This window comes from Bombus pascuorum, chromosome 15 (genome assembly GCF_905332965.1).
Source record: "Bombus pascuorum chromosome 15, iyBomPasc1.1, whole genome shotgun sequence".
NCBI classification, from domain to species: domain Eukaryota; kingdom Metazoa; phylum Arthropoda; class Insecta; order Hymenoptera; family Apidae; genus Bombus; species Bombus pascuorum.
In genome coordinates, this window is record NC_083502.1 from 4,674,296 (window position 1) to 4,699,583 (window position 25,288).

General features: G+C 32.8%; 3 protein-coding genes and 1 long non-coding RNA gene across 5 annotated transcripts; 2 read left to right on the forward strand and 2 right to left on the reverse strand.

The window, feature by feature from the left end:
* Nucleotides 1-1,020: 1,020 nt before the first annotated feature.
* Nucleotides 1,021-5,684, forward strand: LOC132914724 (transmembrane protein 26). The gene is made up of 6 exons (XM_060974072.1): nt 1,021-1,999; nt 2,898-3,075; nt 3,894-4,301; nt 4,467-4,825; nt 4,922-5,275; nt 5,591-5,684. The coding sequence occupies exons 1-6, from the start codon at nt 1,806-1,808 to the stop codon at nt 5,625-5,627; spliced, it is 1,530 nt and encodes a 509-aa protein (XP_060830055.1). The 5' UTR covers nt 1,021-1,805; the 3' UTR covers nt 5,628-5,684.
* On the reverse strand, nt 5,542-9,925 carry LOC132914718 (uncharacterized). Its single transcript, XM_060974059.1, has 3 exons — nt 9,185-9,925; nt 8,213-8,510; nt 5,542-7,979 (listed from the first exon to the last, which is right to left on the reverse strand). Exons 1-3 carry the CDS (start codon nt 9,607-9,609, stop codon nt 6,327-6,329), a joined length of 2,376 nt encoding a protein of 791 aa, XP_060830042.1. The 5' UTR covers nt 9,610-9,925; the 3' UTR covers nt 5,542-6,326.
* A 760-nt stretch (nt 9,926-10,685) lies between these two features.
* Nucleotides 10,686-13,529, reverse strand: LOC132914492 (basic helix-loop-helix transcription factor amos-like). 2 transcript variants are annotated; one of them, XM_060973647.1, is made up of 5 exons: nt 12,933-13,529; nt 12,326-12,483; nt 11,923-12,034; nt 11,441-11,649; nt 10,686-11,098 (listed from the first exon to the last, which is right to left on the reverse strand). In XM_060973647.1, the coding sequence occupies exons 1-5, from the start codon at nt 13,034-13,036 to the stop codon at nt 10,992-10,994; spliced, it is 690 nt and encodes a 229-aa protein (XP_060829630.1). In that variant the 5' UTR covers nt 13,037-13,529; the 3' UTR covers nt 10,686-10,991. The 2 variants fall into 2 exon arrangements, with proteins under 2 accessions (XP_060829630.1, XP_060829629.1); XM_060973646.1 differs by having other exon boundaries at nt 11,441-11,652; nt 12,933-13,523.
* Nucleotides 13,530-18,419: 4,890 nt separating this feature from the next.
* LOC132914551 (uncharacterized) lies at nt 18,420-21,337 on the forward strand. The gene is made up of 3 exons (XR_009659616.1): nt 18,420-18,835; nt 19,652-20,097; nt 20,190-21,337. It is a non-coding gene; the product is annotated as an uncharacterized LOC132914551 (long non-coding RNA).
* The last annotated feature ends 3,951 nt before the right edge of the window (nt 21,338-25,288 follow it).

Consider the following 25,288-nt stretch of genomic DNA (forward strand, 5'->3'; position numbering starts at 1 on the left):
GTTCATTGCATACTTTTATTTATTAAATTGTAGTTATATTTATAACTCCGAAACAAGTGGTCTCGAGACTTAATAGTGTATTTTTTTGATGTAAAAAAATTGCCTGATGAGACATAAACGACGCAAAGGGTTGTAAATTAGATTGTGTTGGAATCACATTAAATAGAATGAAATAAAATATAAGCGCAACTAATTCTGTATATGATTGATAGAACCGCGAAAATATATGTGAATTATACAGGGCAAATAAATGATCGTAATTAGCTTGTTTTAAAATAATGTGATTCTGGTTTTAAGCGAGTTTCTGATCCACGTAGTGACTCTTGTAAGATTGATAAAGGAAACAAATATTTTTCGCAATATTATAAATATATCGATAAATGAAGATGATGGTACATAGAAATGGAAATATTTATTGCTTGGAAAAACAATACAAAAAGGAGGTTTCAAACGAAATAAAGCCTAGAATTATTCTAACAAATGAATAACATTTTTTAATTGAAATAGAATTCCTTTATCTATTGTAAAAACGTCTAACGGTAGATTTTTATAAATCACTTGCAAAATACAAAATTCCTTTGTATTTCACGAGAAAAATTGTCGTATTTGCTTACAAGTAAAAATTGTTACGAAAAAACTATTGATGCTTGTTAACTCCTGTTGGATTTCATTTTGTTTTTGCAGTAATGCGTATCATTAAACAAGAGCAATGCATTTTAACACAATTGACCGAAAAATAGTTCTGTCTTCAACGATTCTTTATTTTTATAGAATTATTAGGAAGAATTTAATTGTTTGTGAGAAGTGGATAATCAAACTTGAATAAAGCAATTCATAACTTTTGAACAGATTTATTACACCTTGATATCATTTAAATGCTTTAAGTAGTAAAACATTTTTGTTGGCTATTGCCACGTAAAAATTAATTAAATATAATCTTCTGATATGAAGTAAGAAAGGTTAGAGTATACATATAAAACAATAATATAACTCACATTAAATATCACAAACGAGGAATGAGGAAAATAATTTAGTTTACTTTTAGTATAAAAATTTATTGAAGACTACGAAAAAATAATGTTTGTTTAAGAGAAATGAAGAACTTCATTTCTCTTACGATGTTCGGCGCTTACTGTGGTTTACGGAACAGAGCTACCAAACGCGCATGCTCGTAGCTTACCGCGAATTACTCATAATGGTTCAAATTTTCATTATTCAATGACTCCTTTTCTTCTTGTATTTTATTGTAATAATATATTTTATTGTACGATATTGTAATTTATTCATTATATTTTGATTTTCGTTTCACATTTTCCTTCTAAATAACTTTATTCTACCGATTTATAATTTTTTTACAACTGAAATATTTTGTTATAATTATTTTGTAGCTGAAAAATGTTTCAAATTAAATTATTTAATAATATAATGAATTTTTTTTCAAGAAACACATGTTTAGAATAAATTCTAAGCACTACTACCGTTTTTACTGTGCATGCGCGCGGCTGTTTGAAATACAAACCTTCTGAAGCTTCTATACTTTCATTCCAGTTCTGATACAGTGGGCTCCAGTTAAACGACACTCAATGTACCGTAAAACAATTGTTTCTTTCATTATTCTAAAAAAAGATTCAGTGAAAAAATGTAATGTCCAAATAAAAATTTCAAAAAATTCATATTATCAATATTTTTCTATTTCTTAATGTAACCAGTAGATATTTGTGTGTTTTAAAAAATTGGTGAATTACAATAACAAGAATTATATAGTGAAAAATATTAAATAGAAAAACAAAAATTATATTGTGAAAATGGCAAAATTTTTAGCTACGATTAAAGCGATAATTACGCGACTGGTTTTCGCATCTCATGGCTTTATTGCAATTTGGCAAGTAACTACGTTTAAAAAGAATCCTCTATTTTGGTACTTGAGTTGCCCAATTTTGCTACTGTTTTTCGAAGGAATTTTCACACTTACTATAAAGGAAAATCAAGAATGGAAATGGTAAGTAACGGAAATTTATTTACTAATTAGTTAATTATTTTTCCATCATTTTAATTATATTTGTCGTGATTGAAAAAACACAAATAATAATTTACACCAAATTAATAAATAAATAATAATATTAAATACTAACAAATTTCTTCAAATAATATTCCTTTCATTAACAAAATTTAATAGAAAATAATTAATTTTAGGGATTATATGAAATAGAAATTACTTTATAAACCTCCTATGCATAAATAATAATGATTATAACATATTTATTAGAAAACAGAAATAACTTAAATAGATATTAATTATACGTATATATAAATACTCAAATCTAATTTCTAAATATATTTTGCGAATATTTATACATAAACATTGCTTTATATATAAGACAGAAAGAATAGTAACCAAATGTAAGTTCTCTAATGCAACAATCTATACACTAAAACAAACCTACTTTCCTCCGGGAAGGAAAGGGTGTGTTTTTGTGGGTCCGTCTCAGTTTGACAGTCGGAAATTGGAGCATTAGTAATAAGAGCGGGACGAGACACAATCCACTATACGTCGAAAATTATCGATATACAGAAAGAGCTGCGTAACAGTGACCTCTTTTTCTAATATCCTTTACCATTCATATCATATGATTGATCGACTGATTCCTTGAAAGTCGTATTTTTTACTATTCCCGAAGACGATCAATATATTAAATTAAGAAAGAGTGCAATTACAAAAGAGGATAATCTTTATTATCTCAAACTTAACTACATCATAATTTTCACTATAATTGACGAACATTTTGTTTATTACGTATTAGAGTTTTAAGAAACATTATCGTTAACTACCCTGTTTTACCGACAGAGTAGAAATACTATAAAGTTAATATAACATTTAAAATTTCTTTTTTCTGAAGGTTTTGTCCTTCCGTTTTCTTGTACCTAAGCAGCGTAGTTCCGGCGATATGGCTTCTGGAATTAGATAAGGTCGATAGGAGAATGAAAACGTTCGAAACGAACGTGAACATATCCGAAAATTTCGATTTAACCAACCTGGCAGCTGAAGATTTGAAACATTTAGAAAAAGCATTTGGTGTAGGTTCAATTCACATTATTCTATTCACAATATTGTAAATTATATGCACATATAACTGAACTTCGTTTTGGGGCACATCGAATTTGCAACTTTTTTTATAACCAGAGGAAATTTCTTCTCAAAACAAAATTCGAAGCTATGAATTTTAAGGCACGAATATCACTATTTTAAAAATTATGCGTATATATGTATAGTTTATGCATATTGACTGGATGAGTACGAGAGGTCGGTATCATAGTGGTGACTTTGCCGACCAACTGTTACCTAACACACATAGTGACATATGGTAACTAGAAAACTGTGCAATATGCATGAGATATATATATTTAAATTTATATGTATAATTTTTAAAATAATGACTTCTACAGGACCAAATTAAAGTTTCTGAGGCTTGGAACTATAGCTTGGTGGAGGCCTCCTTCATAGAGAAATGGAAAACGGGGAAATAAATTTACGTAAAGATAAAATACAATTTAGTTTGTGATAAGCTGTATTTAAAAATTTTTAAAAGACTTCTTGTAAGTTGAATTCTACAGTTCTTCTGAGATAAACGAATGGTTTATTTGTAATAGTAAAATAAAATGTATTTTTCTTGAATAGTGCGGATCGCAAAGAGACAATGCTGTGAGCTATAACCTCTCTTAATCCACCTGTCTCCATACCGCAGAATTAATATTTCTTTTATAGAAAAAATTACAAATTTGCATACCCCAAAATGAAATTCAATAATTATATCATATTGTTATAAAACTTCGCAATTTATTTCTATAAATATGATTATTTTATTATTATAAATACACTGTAACTTATCATTTAGGTGAATATAAATCTACCTGACATAAAAATATCGACAGAGACCTGGGTAACTTTAATCGAGCAGTTTCTAATGTTAATTCTGATCATTGGAAGATGGATGTTACCAAAAGGAGAATTAACCAGAGATCAACTAAGTCAATTATTATTGGTTTACATTGGTACAGCAGCAGACATCATTGAATTTTTCGATTCCTTTAAAGAAGACCGCATAGCTCGCGAACCCGTTTTAGTTTATTTGACTTTAGGAATTTGGGCGTGGTCTTTGATGCAATTTACAGTCGTCCTTACGGCGACCAAATCCCGAAAATCTAGATTGTCTTCCGGTAACGCTGTTAAAAAGAGAGCACACACTGAAACTAGTTGCTGCAGCATTGATGTATGGGGAATTGCATTGAACATGCTCCTACAGGTCTGTCTTATTTATTAGAATATTTTTCGTGACAACTCAATACAAAATCTCAAATTTTAACCGAAAATTCCTGTCGGTTCACGAAAAACCTTCTCTCAAAATTTTTTTGAACTTTTACGTCTTCAGCAGGAAACTGATGATTTCATGTCTTTCAAAATATTACAGGATGGACCATTCCTTTCATTCAGATTGATTTTAATCGTCCACTATCGCATAGTCAGCTACATGAACATTTTCTTTACGTGCAAGAATACTTTAGTAATACTGCTGCAACTTTACCGATTGTACGTTGTGCAGACGGAGAATCGAAGCAAGATAAAGAAGAAATCTGAAGTATCTAGCATCAGTATCATATCGAAAGAAGATATGTACAAAGATGTGAAAAGTAAAAGGATTTCTGAAGAAAGAAGAAGAAAAAGAAGAAGAGACAAAGATATAGAGGCTAATTACTCAGACAGTGAGGAAACTACGGAAGAAGCAGATAAATTTGATTCCTCTCCTAGAAATATTCGTCATTCTAGAAGGTTTAAAATACATAAACGAATAATTAAAAATTATCTATAAATTTATTGACTACTAAATTTTCGAATTTATTATCTGGAAATTTTGTAATTTTATAGAAAAACGCGCCAGGACACCGGATATTCTACATCTAGCTCCAAAAATTCTGGAAGACATCGAAAATCTCAGAGAGGTGATAGCAAAAAGAAATCTTCACGTGAAGAAAGCATAAAAATTGAAATTTCCAGTGATGAAGACAAACGTAGAAAAAAAATTGATAAAAAATCGTCGATGAAGAGGGACAGGAAGTTGTCAGAGAGTATTAAAATGAAAACTAGGAACGAGGATTCTAGTAAAAGTTCGAGCAAAAGCCGGAAGTGCAAAGAAGACAGCGAAGAAGAAGAATCGACAACAGAAGAAGTAGCTGATAAAATAGTTAGTCAAGAAAGTGAATCAGAATCAGAAAGAAAAAGGTGAATAAATTAATAAATCATCAAATATATAACAAAAATTTTGGCCGCTTCAATTTATAATAAAATAAGGAAAATTAATTATAAAGCAAAAAATAATATTATTCACAGAACATTCATTATATTTAGGAACTATTACAATATGAAATTGAACACTTGATTATTTAATAGGAACTTGTAATAAAAAAATAATTTTTACATAGTAGCAATTAATATGGATATAGATTATATTATATTTTTTATATCTAGTTAGAAATGTACTAAGTATAGATATTTTTCTGAAAATTTTAGGAATATGTCGCATTATTTTTTTTACAGGTATGTTCATAGGAAGCGACGTCAGAACAGAGACTGACAACGATGCCTCGGTATAATCGCCCTCCTGTTTGTGTATTTTGCGATCCTTGTTATTTGCATGATTTTTATATACGCCGGGATCAACGATGGTATTGTATTAACCACAAGGGCGAAGAAAATGGTCCTTACTAATTAACCCTCTCTGCACTTTTTATGAAAGTATCACAGAAAGATCAAAATTTTATCTCTTATAAGTGCTTTTAGTCTTTTAATCTATTTTCAAATTATGATTGATTAGCAAAACAATATATTTATTAAAATATATTTGAAATTAAAGTTGAAGTGCAAAAAGTTAAGAACAATCAAGATTTACTTTATTTTGGTTCAGCATCCTACCAGCGTAAATTAAGTAGTTTGAACGTGTTCTAGGATATTAAGATGTTATTTTAATGTATAAACGCGACTAATAATTAACTAAACGCTGCTTGACATATGTAAATCGTATGAATAAAGATATTTCTACTATTTTCAGCTTTAGTTAATGAAAGTGATAGTAAAGGAACGAAAGTATATTCTTTGCACACCTAGTTCACCCTTACTCTAATTAAAATATTAATTACAACGATTAAAGAAGAAAAGTATTTGTGTATACATAAAATTAAGTGGAAGAGATGATTAAAATTTATGAAATATAAATTCGTTGGAGTTTCATCGCAAAATTAAGAAACTTCACAATGCTTCTCTGTATGACAATAATTCATACAATTAGATCCTTGCAAGTTTCTAACCATTGTATACTCTGAACACCGTCTAAATTATCAATATAATTAGCCAAATCATCTTGATGAGTTCCAGTAGCGGCGCAATATAACATGGCGGTATTCTCCAACAATTCTTGTAAAGACTGTGTCTTCACAATAGTTGAATCTACGTTGTTATTCACCATCAGAATGCCTTCTTTCTTTTCCAAATTCATTATACTTGATTGTCCTCTTTGAACAATTTCCACTTGTTTAGGAATTTCAATTTTTCTATCAGAAGAAATTTCTCCAATTGTCTGATCAATTTTAAACAATGACTGTTTATTCGGAATCCCCAAAGACTGTCTCTTCTCATTGGAATTACTTTTTAGGTCTTTTAGCTTCTCCACAGTTAAGTGAAACCGCCTCCATTTTCCCTGAGGAAAAGTTATATTCACGTTTCTATCCATAAAACTCTCTTGAACACTTCGTTTGGTATTTTCTTCTTTATTACATAGCTCTTTAACTCTAATGTTCTTCACATTGGTATAGGATATCTGGTTTTCTATAGCTGGTTTTTTTAAATTACTTTTATTGTATTCCGAAAGAATTTTTGCTATTTCTGAAGTTTCTCCAGTGCACCAGGCCTTACTCATGCCGCCAGACATGGTTTTTAAGTTCAACTGTTTGCTACTGGTCTCGTAACATATTTTCTTTTCTATGGAATTTGATTCTTTTCCAAACTGAATCTTATTCTGTTGCATGTTATCTAAAATATGTTTTGTCATTGTGAATTCCACTTTGTTTCTTGGCTTTACAGGAGTCTGTTTCACTGTCATCTCTTCATTGGATACATTCTTATATATAGAAGTCACTTCTCCTAACGTCTCTTCACTGGGTGAAGATTCTTCCATTCTACTCACATTTATGGTACTAGTACTTGGATTCAAAAGTTGTGTCTCCTTTGTGTCTAAAGGGTTTACTATGATAAAAGGGCTCTTGGAAGGTCGTGCCATTTCTTGAATCTTCATATGCCCTCCTTGAAAGGCTTTTGCATTAGTGAACGCAATGGATTTCTGAGGATTGGCTATATAGACCTTCTGAGCAGGAAATAAACGTGTTTTTGGAACTTGAGTAAAACTCTTCACATTCTGTGGGAACATCGTGATTGCATAATTATCCATGAATTTGTTCTCTTCCACTGATTTCTGTAAATTCTCCTTAAAACTTAAAACAGAAGAGTCGTTTTTGGAGCTGCGTTCTAAAGTGTTTATCGCCGAAGAATGCTGTTCTATTTCCTTGTTAGTGTTTGATAAATTTTTGCTCTCGTTTAACATGCTTATTTTCCCTTCTACATTCGTTTTATAACTTGGCGTCATTATTTGAGAACAGTAACCAAGAACACAGTGAAAACTTTCATGCATGCAAGTTTCAAAAGATTTGTTCTTTTCAGTAGACCCTAAAGAGACTGATTTTGTACCTTTGGAATTAGAAGAGCCTTTGTTAGGCTTGATCTTTTTGGTTCGTTTTTTTTCAGCAGATGATGGGAGGTAGTCACAATGGGGATCCACGGATACCACTTCTATTTCCGGTCTGTCGATTATTTCTCGGTAAGAGAATCCGTCTAAGCTTGTAAAGTAACGGCCCAAATATTCTGCAGCTAGGCCAACCTGAAAAATATATTTAGTTAGTTGAAAAACATCGCGAATTATTATTTACTGGAAAATATGTTCATTTTTGATTCAAAATTTCATTTAAATTTTGAAAATATTACGAATATTAAAATATTAAAATATACAAAGTATTACAAACATTACAGATCTTATAAATAATAAAATGTTAAAATACAAAAGTTTGTAAATTTAAGCTCTTTCTATAACAATTGTTTATGCAAAAGTTTTACCTGCGGATGAAACACAGGTCGTTCATGCATGCCATGAGCAGGCCATTCTTTCCACTCTGTTGCATCTCTTACAGTCGGCGCTTGATAAGTTGCCCCCACATTATACATTTTACGAGTAACAGACCTTGTGTTCATGTAAGGCATGGTGGAAGATTTTCCACGTTTAATGTGTTCAGAATTAAACAGCATCTCCTTTCGTTTCGCAGAAAGTAATCGTTGTCTTGGGCGGGAAAAATCCTTGTCCTGGTCTTTTTTCGTAACGCGCGTGGGATTTCTTCTGACTTCCGCTGTTCCACGGCTACAATAAATTTTGACGAAATGATATAAATTTCTCGAAATATTTAATCCTGCTGAAATCTTTTAAATCCGAAACCAATAGTTACATAATTTCTAGAAATTTGCAAATAAGTTTTGGAAGTGAAAAATTAAAAATTTCAGGAATTTGGAAATTTTGATTATTTAAAGAATCGAAAAACTTCAAAATTTTGAATTTTGGGAGATTTTGAAAAATTAATAATTTCGGAATTAAAAATTTTGAAAATTAAACATCTCAGGAATTTGCAAATTTGGAGATTTTGAATGTTTAGAAAATTGAGAAATTAACAAATTGAAATTTTGCAATTTTAAAACTGGAAATTTTGCGAATTTGGATGACTGAAAATTTTGGTGGCTTGAAAATTGAGTATTTTGAAAGTCTGAAGACTTGAAAATATTCCTTAATAGTAAAACATTTCTTATTCTACGTTTCCCCCAAATATCACATATTTATGAAAAGATATTTTGCCAAATATACGCAAATTATTATATTATCTTAAATATTTGATATCTCTTAATTATCTACTAACAACCTTAAAAATTTCCAAAAATAACATCTTTCCAAATATTCCAATTCTCATCCACCACATGTCAAAATCAATTTCTCAATAATAGAAACCAAATTTCAAACTTCCTCTCGTCTTCCGTAGAACTTACTTTTTCCTCGTAGCGCGATGGATCTTTTTAACCTTGGTCACTCCACTGCTAGAAGACGAACCACCGCTACTCGTTTCAGTAGACTCCCTTACATAATCGCTATCATCTTTATATATCTTTTCACGTTTAATCACAATGGTGCCAGGCGGAAGTTTCCGTAAAATTTCAACAGCCTCATATTCCTTGGCCTTGCTATTCTGCTCGGTCGATAACGAATCCAGATCGAGCTGCTTCCGGAGTGCCATTTTACATCGTTCGTCGCTCAACTCGAACACTCGTTTCCTCTCTTGCTGCTTAATCGGTTTTTCATCTTGTTGCTTCATCGACCACCGATCGTTTTCTTTTCTTATCACAGCAATCACGCTCACATCATCATCATCGAAAAATTGTTTTTGTTTCGATTCCATTTTCTTCGGATCTTCCATCTCATTTCACATAAAACTTATTTATTCGACATTCACAGACACACTCGTATAATATTTTGTGATTTTTTCGGTGAACTTGAAATGGACATGTATGAACGGAGACAAGATGTGAAATATAATGGAATATACGTCGTATACTTCACGTGTTGAGAAGAATTATTTATTCTTATACATAAAAATAGAGATTTAATGGTAATATTTGTAAATTGGTTTTAATATAGATATATTGTGAGGTTTCGTGGAAGACACTTGCCGATTAAACGAATCTGTTCCTGTTTAAAGTGACTGATGGAAACATAACCAGTATACTGACACCGGGCACGTGTCACATGCTTTTGTTTCCTCTGCTTCAATAATGGGAACAATAGTGTCATCTGGTAATCAAGATTCGCGTTCGATGACACCGTGAAACAGGATGTTACCCTGAAATTAGATTAATTAATCGAGAGGATGCTGTGAACTTAGCCATTACGCGCTCAGATGTTAATTTTTAATTTGGTACTGAGTCAAACTTTCAGATTCGGCTTTAAATTAAATATCGATTCATATTAAAGAAATTTTCACGTTTAGTTGATTAAATTTTCATTTGGTATTAATTGAATTTTCAGGAAATTAATATCAATTTAATTTCAGATATTATATATATGATATTAATAATTTTAATAATCGTTTTGTAGAATACTGCGACGTTTATTGTGGAAAATTATTACTTTTTATTTTAACAATTATTGAGATTAATATTATATGTTTATGAAATTATAAGCAGTAACAGTTATTGGAAATATGAGGGAAATATAAAAAAGAATGATTAATTGATTGATCATAGGCATAATTTTATAACTAACGCTATATAATATTTAAATAAAAAATATTTACTAACTGCTAAACCTTCAATAGATATACACATGATATTAAATTAAATCTTCAATAAATAATATAGAAATTAAAAGACGGAGTCATTTTAAGATTTAATCAGAATGAAAATAATATATGATAATTCATAATCTTAAACAAAGTATATGTATATACATATTATATTACAGAGGGTGTAGAAGTAGTGGATCATAAGGTCGATATAGGTTTTCTCACAAGCGCTGATTTTATTCCAAACAAAATACTAAAACTAGAATATATGTATAGCTATTTCCATTTTACATGTACACGCGTGTACGTATAATATATAATTATTTATATGTAGAAATACGAAATATAATATCATCGCTTCGTATTGCACGATCCAGACTAGAACTGAAATGTATACATATTTATGTATAACATCCTTTGGCACTCTATTCGACTGGGATTTATTTACAAAGAAAAGGAGAATTCATCTGCGATTATCCTCGATGAGATTTTCTTTTTTTTTCCCTTCTTCTGTATTTTTAATTCATATTGTCCGTCGTTAGGGCGAGCGTGGTTAAGACTGACCGTCGATTAGGATTCACGCCTAAGTTCTCCCAATTTATCCACGACAAACGTGCTGTCAGATCTACGATTAAAAACAATACTTATTTATCTAGTTATTTTATTAATATAAACTATTTAAACATTTGATATTACGTACGTCTTCTATTTTTTAAAAAAGTAACTAGAACTAAATAACTAGACTAAAGTAAAATAGAATATGATCTACAAGAATATAAATATGTACATAGCAAAATGATTATACAACAAACATATAGCAAAGTTAAAATAGGACGGTGAAAAAGTCCAATGACTTCGAAAGTTATTACTTTTTTTTAAATGAAATACGTATAATAATATTCTAATTTTTTAAGGTACTTTCATACTCCTGACTGAAAAACAAATAATTTTAATTAATGATCCTCACCACTGGTGTTCCATTCAGCGCGTTCACCATTTATTTCTCCTCTAAGGCACCTCTCGACGTAAGTTAATGGGTCGAGCCTTGCAGCCAACACTTCTCGAAGGAGCGCGATATACGCTATAGCCAGACGTAGAGTATCAATCTTGGACAGCCTCTTCTCGTATGGGAACGTTGGAACGTGAACTCGGAGCTCGTCGAAAGCCGAGTTGATGCTGCTAAAAATCGTAATCACACTGACAACCTGCTTCACAATTTATTAAATCATTCTCTTCGATACAATTTTTTAAATTTGTAATAAAAATAATAATTAATATAATACAAAAATAATAATGTAATAAAAATAGATAACTGTAATAAAAATGTAAATATTGATATTAGTATTATAATATATTTGTATAGGCTATTCGAGAGCTAGATTACCTAAAAGATAAATGATAATTTAAATAAATTATTGGGTAAAGATTTCATTGAGAATAATTTCTCACCTCAGCATGCGTTTTCTCTCGCGTATATTGGCGGCGTGTCGTTGAATTCTATAAGGGCTGCCATTTGGGTAGTAGCCCTCTTCTACACCATTGATCTCCGTATCATTGTGATCTGAAGGAAAAATAATATAATAAATACGAAAAGAAAAATTCATTTGTACGCTCAATGTTAAAAAAATTCCGCAAGATATTCAAATTTATGAAACAATTTGGACATTTCGAATTTTCCGGTTTAGAACTTACTAAACTCCCATTCTAATTTAGAATTTCGAATCTTATGAATATTGACAAATTTCTCAGACAAAATTGTTACTTATTTTTCGCTCTGACTAAGGATAACCGATTATAGGAAATTCTAAAATACATAAATCAAGATTTTGTATTTGATCTTTTTTTAAATTACCAGGTGTAGAAACCGGCATGTGGTAATGGAGAGGAGAATGAGTATGTGAGGAGGTGTGTCCGACGTGTTGAGTGGATCTACCCGCGTAAACGCAGGAGGGAAGCTCTGCAAGGTCCTCCTCGCTGATATCACTGCTTGGACCCACGTAATACTGACTGCTGTAATCAATAAATATGACCAATTCATCAAAACGTCTAAATTCTCTATTCCGTCTATTCGTTAATCTATTAAGCAAATTCTTTTTTTTCTATGACATTCCTACGTTTCTCATTTATAATAGAAAATAATTTTACTTATTACAGTCTTATTCAACAATAATTTAAGAAATTAAAAATCTTAAGACAAATCTTAGAATTTTGGAAATTTGAAATATTGGAAATCTGGAATTTTGAAATTTGAAACATTAGAATTTGTAAATTTTAGCATCTCAGAAGTTTAACGATTGTGAGATCTCAGAACAAGCCAGAATAAAATCTTTTAAACTTTAAGATCAAGATTTGTCAGTAATTCTAGAGAAATTAAATTTTGATAACAGGAAAATAATGCTTTAACTCCAATTTTTTAGGAAAGTGTCGAAAGATTCATTTTTTGTTCGTAAAAAATTTACCTAGTGCAAGCCACGGTGGAGTCAGCCGCCCTGGAAGTGGTACCGACCCGGTGCCTCATCCTCTGCCCCCTGTCTTCATACTCGTAACTAGAATGGCTCGCCATGCTTCCTATCCTTACCAGATCATCAATCACTTCACTTCAAATTCCCTAATTAATTTACCAAGACTGCAAATTCCTCAAAATCTTTTGCTCGACTTCCAATTCTCCTCGAAAGTCTCTCCACAAAAGAGTCACTAGAACCAAATTTACTTCTTGGTTAAAGTCTTATTCCTGCTACTTGATTAATAATATTAACATTAACTTGGGTCTCCTAGGTTAGGTCACTACTTCACGATAGTGGTCCGTAAGAACCGAAGATTCACGAAACGGCAGAGGATTCAGACTATCGTCAGTGTCCCTGGGGAGGCTGCTTTATATACCAAAACCCGTGGAAACGCCAAGGGGATGATCGATGCAACCCCTGGGCGGAGAATCCAGCCAATCGGAAACCATACAGGGTGAAACGTACCCTCAGACCACTCAGCCATTGGTGGATTGCTGAACGAGTATAGTGCAAACCCACTGAACGCTGCGGTTTATTGTTACTGCCGTCGGAAATTTTATTTCTATCATTCTCCATCCTCCATCCTCCCACTTCCCAGCGAAATTTGCCCGCCTCGCCCTCCTCCTTCCACAATTTGGCGACAGTCCGACCAACGAGACACACGGAGGAACTCTTCTTAAAATCTGGAAATTTTCCACAAAATTATTTCGGGTCACTCGAGAGCTTTCACGGATGGTAAGGTTCGTGCAAGTTTTTTAGAAATATTGTTCCGGATGAAGAGGTTAGGTTGTTGTGACACATAAATACTTTGGATGCGGAGATTAATTTTGGAATTTGTTGGATAGTCTCCGATGTTTTAGAGGACTTTTTGGGGGTTTTCGGAGATGTCGAGGTGAGCTTTTTTGGAACTCGAGGTTGTATAATTGAGGTGGAGGTTAAAAGGAAAATATGTATATACTTTGGACATAAAGGATAATTTGAGGATTTTAAGGGTGGTTTCTGATGTTTTTGAAGAATTGTTTGGTTTTCTGAGTTTTCGTTGAGGTGGACTTCTATTGGGTAATAACTTTGAAATATTGTTATTAAACTTTAGATATTTATGCAAATTCATATTTTTCATGTAAACATCTTTCCATCTCCCATAGGAGTCAATATCAATTTCTCCAAAAACTCATACATACTATAACCAATTATAAAAGGTAGGCAACTTAGTCACAACAAACTTCCCACTTACGTCATCAATATCATTTACACTAGAATTTTGACTTTTTCTCTAAAAGAATTAATACGTACTCAAAAGAGTTAATGATGTTATTAACATCGTTAATATCTTACTCGTGTTATCTATATCAAATGGTGCATAATTAAAGAAAGCTGACAGCCTGAGAAAGAGTACAGAGAACATTATAGGAAGCGACCACGAGTACACGAACCTTCCCCTTTATCAGTGATCGAGCTTTCCAGTGCGAGGAAGAGAGGTTGTGCGACAGACAGAACACTGAATGGGCCAATATTCAAATGAGACGTGTTTAACGGAGGCACAATGAGAAACGCGGCGGCGTCGGTGGCGATGCAATTATGCAAGGTGTTAATACGATCACAATGCTGGTTCGCTAGGGTTGTACCTAGTAAACTGACAAAGTTTTGTCACCATCTAGCTTGAAAAAGCTATATCCCATTGCCTTTGGTTGGTTCCAAAGTGAATTACTATTGTCGATCACCGATATACACTATAGACTTCGCAACATAATTGGGATTATGTCGGGGAACGTATGTGAAACGAAGTTTCAGACGAAAGAAGTAGAGCCCTTTCCACGTTCAATTTGCATATTTTGATGTTATCTGCTGGTTGGAGATTAATTTCATGCTAGGTTCCTGAAAGAAAAAATTAAAGGTTAGGTTGATGTTTCGGAATGATGTAATATTTATGAAAATAACAGTTTATCGTTAGGAAGAAGATATAGTATTGGAGATATAGAAGATATTGCTCTCTTCTATTTAAAAATTAGTAGTTGTAAATACGTATAGGTTAAAAAGGTGAAAGGTTTTTTATTTCGTATAATTACAAAATTATTATCAAAGAATATTATATAACAATATCCTAACTTTTTTGAACAATTAAAAGTTGAATAATAATGACAATTTACTCCACGTTTATTTATTTAAAAAGTTATTTCCCCATCGACAATTTCAACAATACTAGAGAAATTAGAAATAACAATAACAAAGAAAAATTGATAAAAAGTTGATCTGTTTAAAAGACCGATCTGAATTTGTAAAATAAGATGGAAAAGATGAAAGATACACGGGAGCTCGACATGGACCAAATCTCTCCCCTGTTGTACGTGACAAATTGAGATAAATAATCGTTTGTGGGTACACAATGCTCTCTTGAAATTTGTCACGGCGATACTCGAAACGGCACGCTCCGGAACATTTGCGAGTTGATACTCGTAAAACCGATACTTGAGTCGCATCTGGTCGGCATCCTCCTTTCAGAAACGATATTCCAAGATTTTATCAATATCAACCGAGAACGAGTGCCATCATGACTATCTATTTCATAGAATCTCTTTTCTTCTTTCTTCTATTTCACTCCTTAATATAATCGTCGTAATTTTCTTATTTTATTTCTAATATCGTCTACAATCATTTCTATTTTTATTACTAACTGTACTACGTAGGTTAACAATACTATTCATGTAATTTAACCGGATTGTGTCTCGATTAGGAACTGGAATGGTGTTGCTAAATTCTATGATGATTATGGAAATAGATTTCGCGTCTAAAAAATAGTTAGTGAATGTCAACTTCATCAATATTAAGTACACTACGTCTAAGTCATCTAAGTACATTCTAACTGTCCACTGACCAATGGTCACTAAATGAATTTTTCAATTCTTAACTTAACTTTCCTACGTCACTTTTTGAATCCCAAGTTTCCTCGTTAATATTTGAATTTTTAAGCTAACTTTTCCACCAATCTTCAAATTTCTAATCTCCCTAGTTAAAAACAACGATGTAATATATTTTTGATCACTAAAAACGACCCACTTATGTCACGAACATAATTGCGTTTCCTCTCTTCTCTCCTTTCCATATCGTAGAAATGCCGAGGGATCGCGGATATCCGAGCAAACATTTAATTCGCGATTACATTATTTCCGAGGGGCGAGGGGTTCCTGTCAGCACCAGTTTGACCAGAGTACACATACAACCACCATCGAACAACGGGGTACCATACCAACCCCTCGATAATAGAGATTTCACGCCGCGGGCCCCACTTCGGTTCTCACAGTAGGGGCCTCGTACTCTATCGAATATTTATTGTCCAATCATCGTACGTTTTAATCTCGTAGCAAATATGGTCAATTCATTCTCCGACGGAGATGCAGAGTGAAACGCGTGCCTCTAAGTATCTGTTTATAGTCTCTGGGGATCAATTTGTTTGCTAAATTATTTATTGGTTAAATATGCCGACAAGGCTCCCGATGAAAGTGACGCCATCTGAGCCACCAATCTGTTTAAACTACGGTTTGGGAAAGGTAAACTTGATATTTTTCGTGGTTCTTGCTGTTATCCCAAAGTCTTTGTTTAATTTGATCCTTTTATAGATACGATTGAAATGACGATTATGGATGCAATTGAAATGATATGGATACTTGTAGTGAATTAGGTTTTTGGCTACATAAGATTTAAACATAAAATTTTTATGTTTAACTGTTGGTTAATGTATTTGTTATAATCGGGAATATAGCTGGAACAGTATGGAGACTTTAGACAGATCATTATATACAATAGTTTAAAAATGAAGTGTTTATGTTCAATTATTGGTTAATGTGCTTGTGATTAAGCATTTAGATATAAGCTTTTTAAACTTAGGAATTTGAAATTCAGAAAGCAATTATGAATCTCCCAGAAATATTTTCTAATTCTGTAAGTTATGTAAAAAGAGAGTATATCTGGAGGGTTTGAGGCATCTTGTCTGGAAACTTTTTTTGAAAAGTTCCAACCCCTCTTTGATACGAAGACCTGTTCAGGATTGGGAGAAACTATTTGATGGAGGAATCTTGCGGATCCGACGGATGCTGTCTCAACTTCAGTTATTCTGGGGATGAAGTTAGACTTATATAATAATAACATACTCTTCCATATTAACATGAATTTTTACTATTTTGTTGTAATACAAAATGAAGAAAGGATATAGATATATATATATATATATACTGCAGTTCTAATATACTACTTTTTTTATTTTAATAATTATTTCTTCTAATTTTTATGCGTCCAAACTAAAAACCTTCAATAATTAAGAATAAAACATTCTTAAACATGAATTTGAACATTCTTAAATATATTTTTCAAAAATATCAATATACATTAAGCATACCATACTTGACATTAAAGAAATAACAAAACAATTAAGAATTTATATTTAATCTTGACTGTTATAAAAAGGCACTATCGCTAGTCTCCACGATATAATTGATCTGAAGAATACTATAAACACAATTAAAAGAATATTTATAAAATAATTAAAATATCATATTTTTTAGTTTAGTTTCTATAAAAATAAGTTATCGTCAATAGTTCCCATAATGTAACCAATCTACACACTTCTGGCACTTGGTTCTCTTTTCTTCCTCTCAAGATTATCATTAGGATCCCTTGAAAACAGTGATAGATCGTGGAGCAGCCTGAAATGAAATATGCGGAGCAATGCAATTGACATTCACCGCCGCCAAACTGTGTGCAACGACGCGACACTGAATTGCGGCCAATCGACGGTCTGACGTTGAAAAGAGACCAGAATGGAGAGGGAGAAGGAGTCAGAGAGAGAGAGAGAGAGAGAGAGAGAGAGAGAGAGAGTACAGGGGTATATCAGAGACAATTGCCAGCAGAAAGAAGAAAAATTACCAGAAAGATAAAAAGAGGGACGTCGAAAATATGGAAAAAAAAAATAAAAAAGAAAAATTGTTTTGAGAGATTTGCGCAAGAAGAATTCACATTATAGGTTAATTTATAGGTTAATTATAACTTTTTTTTAATTCATCGCTTACATATAAATTATGATTCTTAAATATAAATTAGGAAATAGTTATTTATAATTTGAAAATCACTATGAATTGGCTATACACAGGAACTAATTATCCACAACTTATTTATAACCGAAAACCCACTGTACTGTGATTAAAACTTAATTACTATATGAATGGCTACAAAATTACCTTGTAATTATTTCTAATTTAGCTGATTGACTCAAATCCCAACTATAAAATCACTACAACATCAGCTACAACTTACTTATAATCTAGAGTCTAGTATGGCTGTAACCTAATTATAACCTGAATCCTAAGAATACCAAATTCGCGATTAACCTTACAATAACATTTCCATGTACTACTTAATATTAAACAAACCTAGCCCGAACTCTTTCATACTTATCTTCACATTACCAACAGTACCTGATCTAAAGAGAACCTGTTCTTACCTTAGCCACTCAGTCATTTAAGTTAGCCTAGCAAAAAGGTAATAGAGGAAAAAGAAAAAATGGAGGAAACAGAGGATCCAGTGAGAGGAGCTTCGCGACCCCTCTACTCGTTGGCACTTACTGGTGCCCTGAAGTTGTCCCACTGACAGCCACGTGCCGAAGCGTGCCGATCTTTTGTCACAAGTTCGGTCTCTTCTTCGACCCAACAAGGGGGAGGATCGTCGAGATTCAACGTGCTAGGACACGTGTACCAAATAGGCTTGGTGGCCCAAAGCCTGTTTGCTTCGACCAAGGACCACCGTAGTGACGGTCTAGGACACAATGAAGCGTGCGGTTCTTGAGCTGCCCTTCATTGGAAGGATCAAAGGTACCAGGAAAATTAAATGGTTAACGCGTTTCGACTCCGCTTTATCTTTCATCTTTTTCGTCCTGTTACTAAGGTTTTGATAAGAAGTGTGTACTTTAAAACTAATCTGTGATAATTTGGAACTCTTTTTTTTTATTTTGATTTCAATCTTAAGTATTTTTAATTTATTTAATATTATAAACTGGAGTTTTGATAGGCATCAATTTTTCTGGTGTAGGTCAAACTCGATTTTGTTCCTTTTACGCTTGAATATTCAATTCCAATAAGTTTTACCTTCCATAATCTGAAATAAGTTTCTAACCTAGCTAAGAAAAAGACTTTTAATCTTGGACTTCGTCGAATTTCTTTATAACCTTAAATTCTTATCAAGCTCTACTTTCTATTATTTACAATTAAGTACTATCAAGAATTTTTAAGCTTAAAGCTTCCCTAAATTTCTTTTAACTTTAAATTTCCATTAAATTCTATTTTCCATAACCTATATTAGTTTCAAGTTAAGATTTCTGACTTAATAATAAATACTATTATACAACGTTAAATTCTTATTAAGACACAATTTTGCTAAAGATTAGTAACTTAATCTAACTTAATTTAACCTAACTTCCAATTAAATATGATTCAATTTCTAATCTTAGTTAAACCTTCCAACCTTAAATTTCGAACAATTCCTATTTCCCAAATTTATCCTATCTGTGATTGAAACGTTGCCAAACTACTTTTCACCTCAATTTCTCTAACACTTATAATCAGAATTCTCATCGGACTCTACATTTCTCTACTCATTGTCAAATCAATCTTAACAAACAATTCCTTCAGTTCTCCGCATGAAACCATCATCGAGGTGTATATTAAAACAGAAACTTAAAACAGAAACACGAGAAATTGACTATGACTCCACAGTATTGAAGCTCTGTCGTTGCTTTTTCACCTCTGGGAATTCACCAATCCGTGCGATGGTTCGCACGCGTTGAAGCTGTCGAGCGGAAACGTCGATTTCTCAGCACCGGTTATCGGCGTTCACCTTCGGCGATGGAGGGCCTTTGATTGGCACGAAAGGTATCCGTTCGTCGCGACAGAGTGTTGCGGAAAAAGGAAGAACTCCGGTTTCGGTGTCAGTGAAGACAGAATGTGAAAGACGGCGTCAAGACGAAACGAATACAGGGAACAGAGACAGAGTTAGTTCGATTCAATTTAACTAGAGTGCGTGTAGGTAAAAAAGAGGAAACGAATGACATGAATTTCATTCTGTGAGTGTTGAATAGGTATGAGACAGGAAACGTAAAAGGTACGAAGAGAATATTAACGTTTCTGGTTGTTATCGATTGCTTTATTAATTTTTTGCTACTTTTGTGAGATGATTGTTTGATACGTCTTTATTGAGAATTTCTCGATCATTTTAAAGAACTTTTTGTGACGTAGAAAGTAAAGATGATGTATAAAAAAACAGAAGATTGTAGTGGTACTATGATCGTCATGGAAAATTGGCCGTGCAAATGCTGCTTAACGCTGTCGATATAAACATACACGTCGGAATTAATGATACACCGTTTAGTTACGCGTCAGTTGATTTTCCCAGAGCACCGCTTTTGTGCTTAATAGCAGACGGGGGAAGCGGCTCATGGGGCACTGTGACCCGCCCGCTTCGCTGCACTCTTCAATATGTCACTGTGGCTAATTTTAGGGGCACACCGTCGACCACCGCAACGGCGACAAAGTCGATTCCTTTCAGTGAATTTACCTCCTGTAACCGATTTTCAACCGATTTGTTTGCTTCATTGAAACTCTTGAGAATTTTACCTTCATTTTGATTGAACACCAAATTTGATGTATTTCTTGGAGCGATGTTGAAATTCGAGATTTGGAGATTGATGTGTTTGGTTGTTAGGAGAACTTATTTGGATGTTGTTCTAATATAGATTGCACGGTCTTGTTCGTAGTTACGGTATTATAGTGAGTTCTATTATCATTGTGCAGTTTCATTGATTTGAAATTGATTTAATGAAAATGACGATGAAATTAAAAAATTATAATATTGTAAGAATGTTTGTAACAGTATTTTAATATTATCGTAGATAATATTCTATATTAATAAACTAATAAAATTTTTAACATACAAACTTAATTGAATATATAGTACACAAAATTAATTTACGACTTTGTGTGTTATTTTCTATATTAGATGTTAATATAAAGTAATATATACTTGAAATTTTAACTGTTCAAATAATTTGCTATAAACTTTCTTTAAAATTATTTTTCATAATACGACGTGAAATTTTGTCACTAAAAAATGAAAATTGCAAAATTACAAAAGCCTGAATTATGCTTGAAGGTTCGACTCGCAATCACATCAAAAACAATCATCTTCATGATGACGATGGATTATCAAATAACGATGAAATACGTCCGGATGTAAACGAGTCAATATGTTACATAATTGTCAGACCAGTTAATTACCTCACTCCAGCCTGTATCGTTGCGATCTTGTTCCCTGGCGAGATAATAAATGACAAAAGATGATATCGATTTTCAGAATTAAAACACCGCCGCTGGACCAGAACACATTCACGCACAATGGAAACGAGTATTTAATTCAACAATTTCTATATTTTACCAATTTATTTCTATCGTGGTATTTTTATTTCATTGTGCAAATAATTCTATCCATACTTTTCATTTATTACTTACTTTTGTTTCAGTCATTTTTCATAACGTCTCTAGTAATATTAAGTTAAAATATTCTTTACTGTATAAACCATATTACATAATCTTCCAATTTTTTAACATTATTTATATTCTTGAATTTCTTCAATCTGAACATGCATACCCATCTTTTCTAAGAATCTGCACAACTTAATATATCCTTATCAATCTTCTGTTTTACCATCAAAATCCATTAAACTAAGCAGGATACCCCGCTATCTCAATATATACTACCTTAACATTCCAAAATTCTAATTAAAAGCTAAAATTTATATTGGTATGGTTCTTCAACCTGGATACTTATACACGTAACCCTCAAAAATGACAAAACTCAATATCCTCTCACCATCCTTCTCAATTTCAACATCTTCAACTATAAACCTTTCAAAATCCACCAAACTATATCAAAAAATACCTCTATTACAATATCAATAGTGCTCTGCAACAATATTCTATAACCTTCCAAGAGTACTCCATAACCTAACCTAGCGAAAATGATTTGCGCAGACTGGGGACACGGGATCGATATCTAGCAACCAACAGTGTCGACGGCCAAGAGATTCCATCGATCGAGGAGGCAATTAATTACGGAAGATGATCGGTAATTAACAGTAACTGGAGCTGGATAACGTTCATACGGCACGCTAATACCGAATATACGACGCGCCACGGCTGTGGCTGACTCTTTATGGTGGGGTGTGCTCGTGACGTGAATTATTAGCCCTTCGGTCCTCGACACAGCCTCCGGGGATAGGTTCGTGAACGGGCGTGGCTTAGCCGGCAGGCGTGGCCCGAACGCCACCCTTGAAAAACCACCAGTCACCCTCCCTGCATCGGGATACACGGGGCGAATTGATTCCGCACGGATTTTCCCTTTCTTACACGTTCTGCTTTCTTTCTAGACGAAGATCTGCCTGCCTTTCGTCGGATTACACGTCGCTTCGCGTGACATAACCTCTTTTTGGTTCCTGCAAAAAGATAAAAGTTAGGCTAGGAAGCGGAATATTTGGTTTAATTGATTGTTTTCTAGTATTTGAGAATGGCAAATTAGAGTAAATCAGCAGGGAAAGTTGGAGATTGGAGCTTTTGAACGTTTGTGGTGGAAACGTAATAAGATTAAGGAATAGCAAATATTGAATTTAAAGGATCTTTTAGATATAATCATTTTTAGGGGAAGGCTAACTTTCTTCAAGAATTAGACCTATACTTTGCTATGATGTCTAAAGCTTGTATAAAACTATAAATGGTCGTCATAAAACAACAAACCTTATATTTAACAAGTAGGTATCAATTAACACTAACCTTCCTAGCCCGGTCAAATTACCGGTTTCAAAATTTAATTTAAAGTTGTACATTCATTGTTATTTCTTACAAGTTTATTTAACTTTATGTAAATTATTATATTATCTGATTAATCAATTTCGCAATTTTTGTTAATATAAGAATTTACATAAGTTAAATGAACAACAGATATAAATAAAGAAATAAATAAAGAGAATCCTTTCTTTATGACAATTTTTAAAATAAAAAGATTACAAATTACAAGATTATTACTACTAGATTACTTCTAAAAATTAACTCTTTATTCCCTTAACTTCCCAAAATATTGTTAATATTAACTCTGTACTCTTAACCTCTTAACGAATTTTATTAAAATTAACCTTCTATTCCCTTAATGTCCAAAATATCAAACTTAAAGCTTTCAAAAGCCAATTTCAACCTCAAATTCAATATAAACTATCATTTTCTACCCAAAACTTCTTAAACATTCTAGAACCTCCAAACAACATCCTATTCTCATACAAGAGACAGCAGTTTTCGTGTTCGACGAAATCATAGCGGAAGTTCCGCTGGTTCTTCGGCAGTTTCCAGCATCTTCCCCCAGGACGAGCAAGTCGTATAAGCGGTGGAAGAGCGACGGGAAGCTGGAGGAGGGAAACAGACGCAGAAAGGGACGGGACGTTGGGAGGGAGGAGAAGCTTCGCCATCCTCCCAAAGCTCTGTGCTAGCGTTTGTACAGTGGTAATGGGCTGTCAGGAGCAGACGTTCGCTGCTCGTGCCTTATATACCAACACCATTACGCTGCTCTTGGGTCGGTTCCTATCGGTTTGCTCGTATTATCAACCCCTCTGATTGCATTCTCCTCGTCTCTCCCTTCTGTACCGCTACTTCATAACTCACCCTCTTCGACCGCCTCCTTCGATAACGTCTTCCCATTGCTACCACGATCAACCGACTCTGGGTACAAAATATGCTTTGGATTTAAAGGGTACGGAACGGAGGATACCTGAAAAGGTAGCGTTTGTTAACTGGTTAACTAGTTCATAACTTCTTTGATATCTTTCTGTTTGGAAACAGAACTTAAATTTAGGATCACCAATAGTTTGATAAAAGCAAATACAGAAAATTAATGATACTAAGAATATTTTGGTAAAGGAAATAAATGATACTAAGAATTAATTATGTACTACTCTTGACAAAATTAAACTTAGCTTTTATTTAATTAGGAACATTATGTAGTTTTAATTTCAGAGATCAATACAAGTTCAAGATCATACAAAACCTGCTCAATGATAAATCTGTATTTGAACCAAGCTGGATCAATACTCCAGCAACTCATTATAAAGTCAATATTTTCAAATATTCATTAATTTAACAATTCATTCATTTTAACAATCTTGTTCGTTTTAACGTCAATACGTATATGTATGTATATATATATATACATATAAACATTATTTTATTTACTTTTTCCGATCTATTTGCATGTGTGAGGAGTAAAAATCCTCGCTTGAAAGTTCGACTGCTGCCACGTGTTCATCGACTATCCCCCAACGTGCCTTTCCCTCCCGCAGTGATCAATACTGCGAGAGGTCTTCTGCACAGGACAGGTAGGCTGCTGGTCCACATTTCAGCATGGGAGATAATACGTATAAAAAGGCGCAGGTTCGTCAACGCAAGTTCGTCAGACTGGTGTCCTTGAAAATTTTCCAATCTCTATTTATCTTCTATTGTCAATCAATTCTTTCAAGAATAAATCTTTCATAAATTTCTTCTAGTCTACCTTTTTTTTTTTTTTTGTTCCAATAACATAATCTAAAAACTGAAACATAATTCTAGAATTAAATGTTTTTGTATTATTAGCGGGGTAAAGAAGATTATTAATCATTGTGGTAAAAATAAAAGACTGAATTTTTGTTTCATTTTGTATTATATACATATATTTTAATCATTTAGAATACCTTTGTAATATCTGGTAACACATATCTTTAAAAATTGTACTTCAAGGAAGAAGCTACTGCACCCTAATTCATATTTTGATAAGCTTTTGCAGTAAAATTGATACTATTTCGAAATTGATGCTTTCAATAGAACATTTTGAATATTAGTGTGTTGAAATAAGGCATTAATTTATATAGCGTCATAATGTATTCTCAGCGCCACCTAACCATCACTGCAGGAACTGTTATGTCCATAACCTTGGAGTAGCGGAAAAATTTGAACTTTGAATTCATTTATTTTACTCTAACAAACATATTGCAAAAATTTTATTTCTCAGATATATTTACAATATTAGGTAACATTTTACTGGATCTATAATTGTGTAATACATACTTATTTTTGACTTTCAAAGATTTGGGTTAATGTATCATGAACTATGCAATGCAAAGAAGAAAAGGGTCAATATTTTTGATGCAGATAATAAAACAACTGCATCAGTAAGTGTATTGTTTTTGATTGCAATATTGC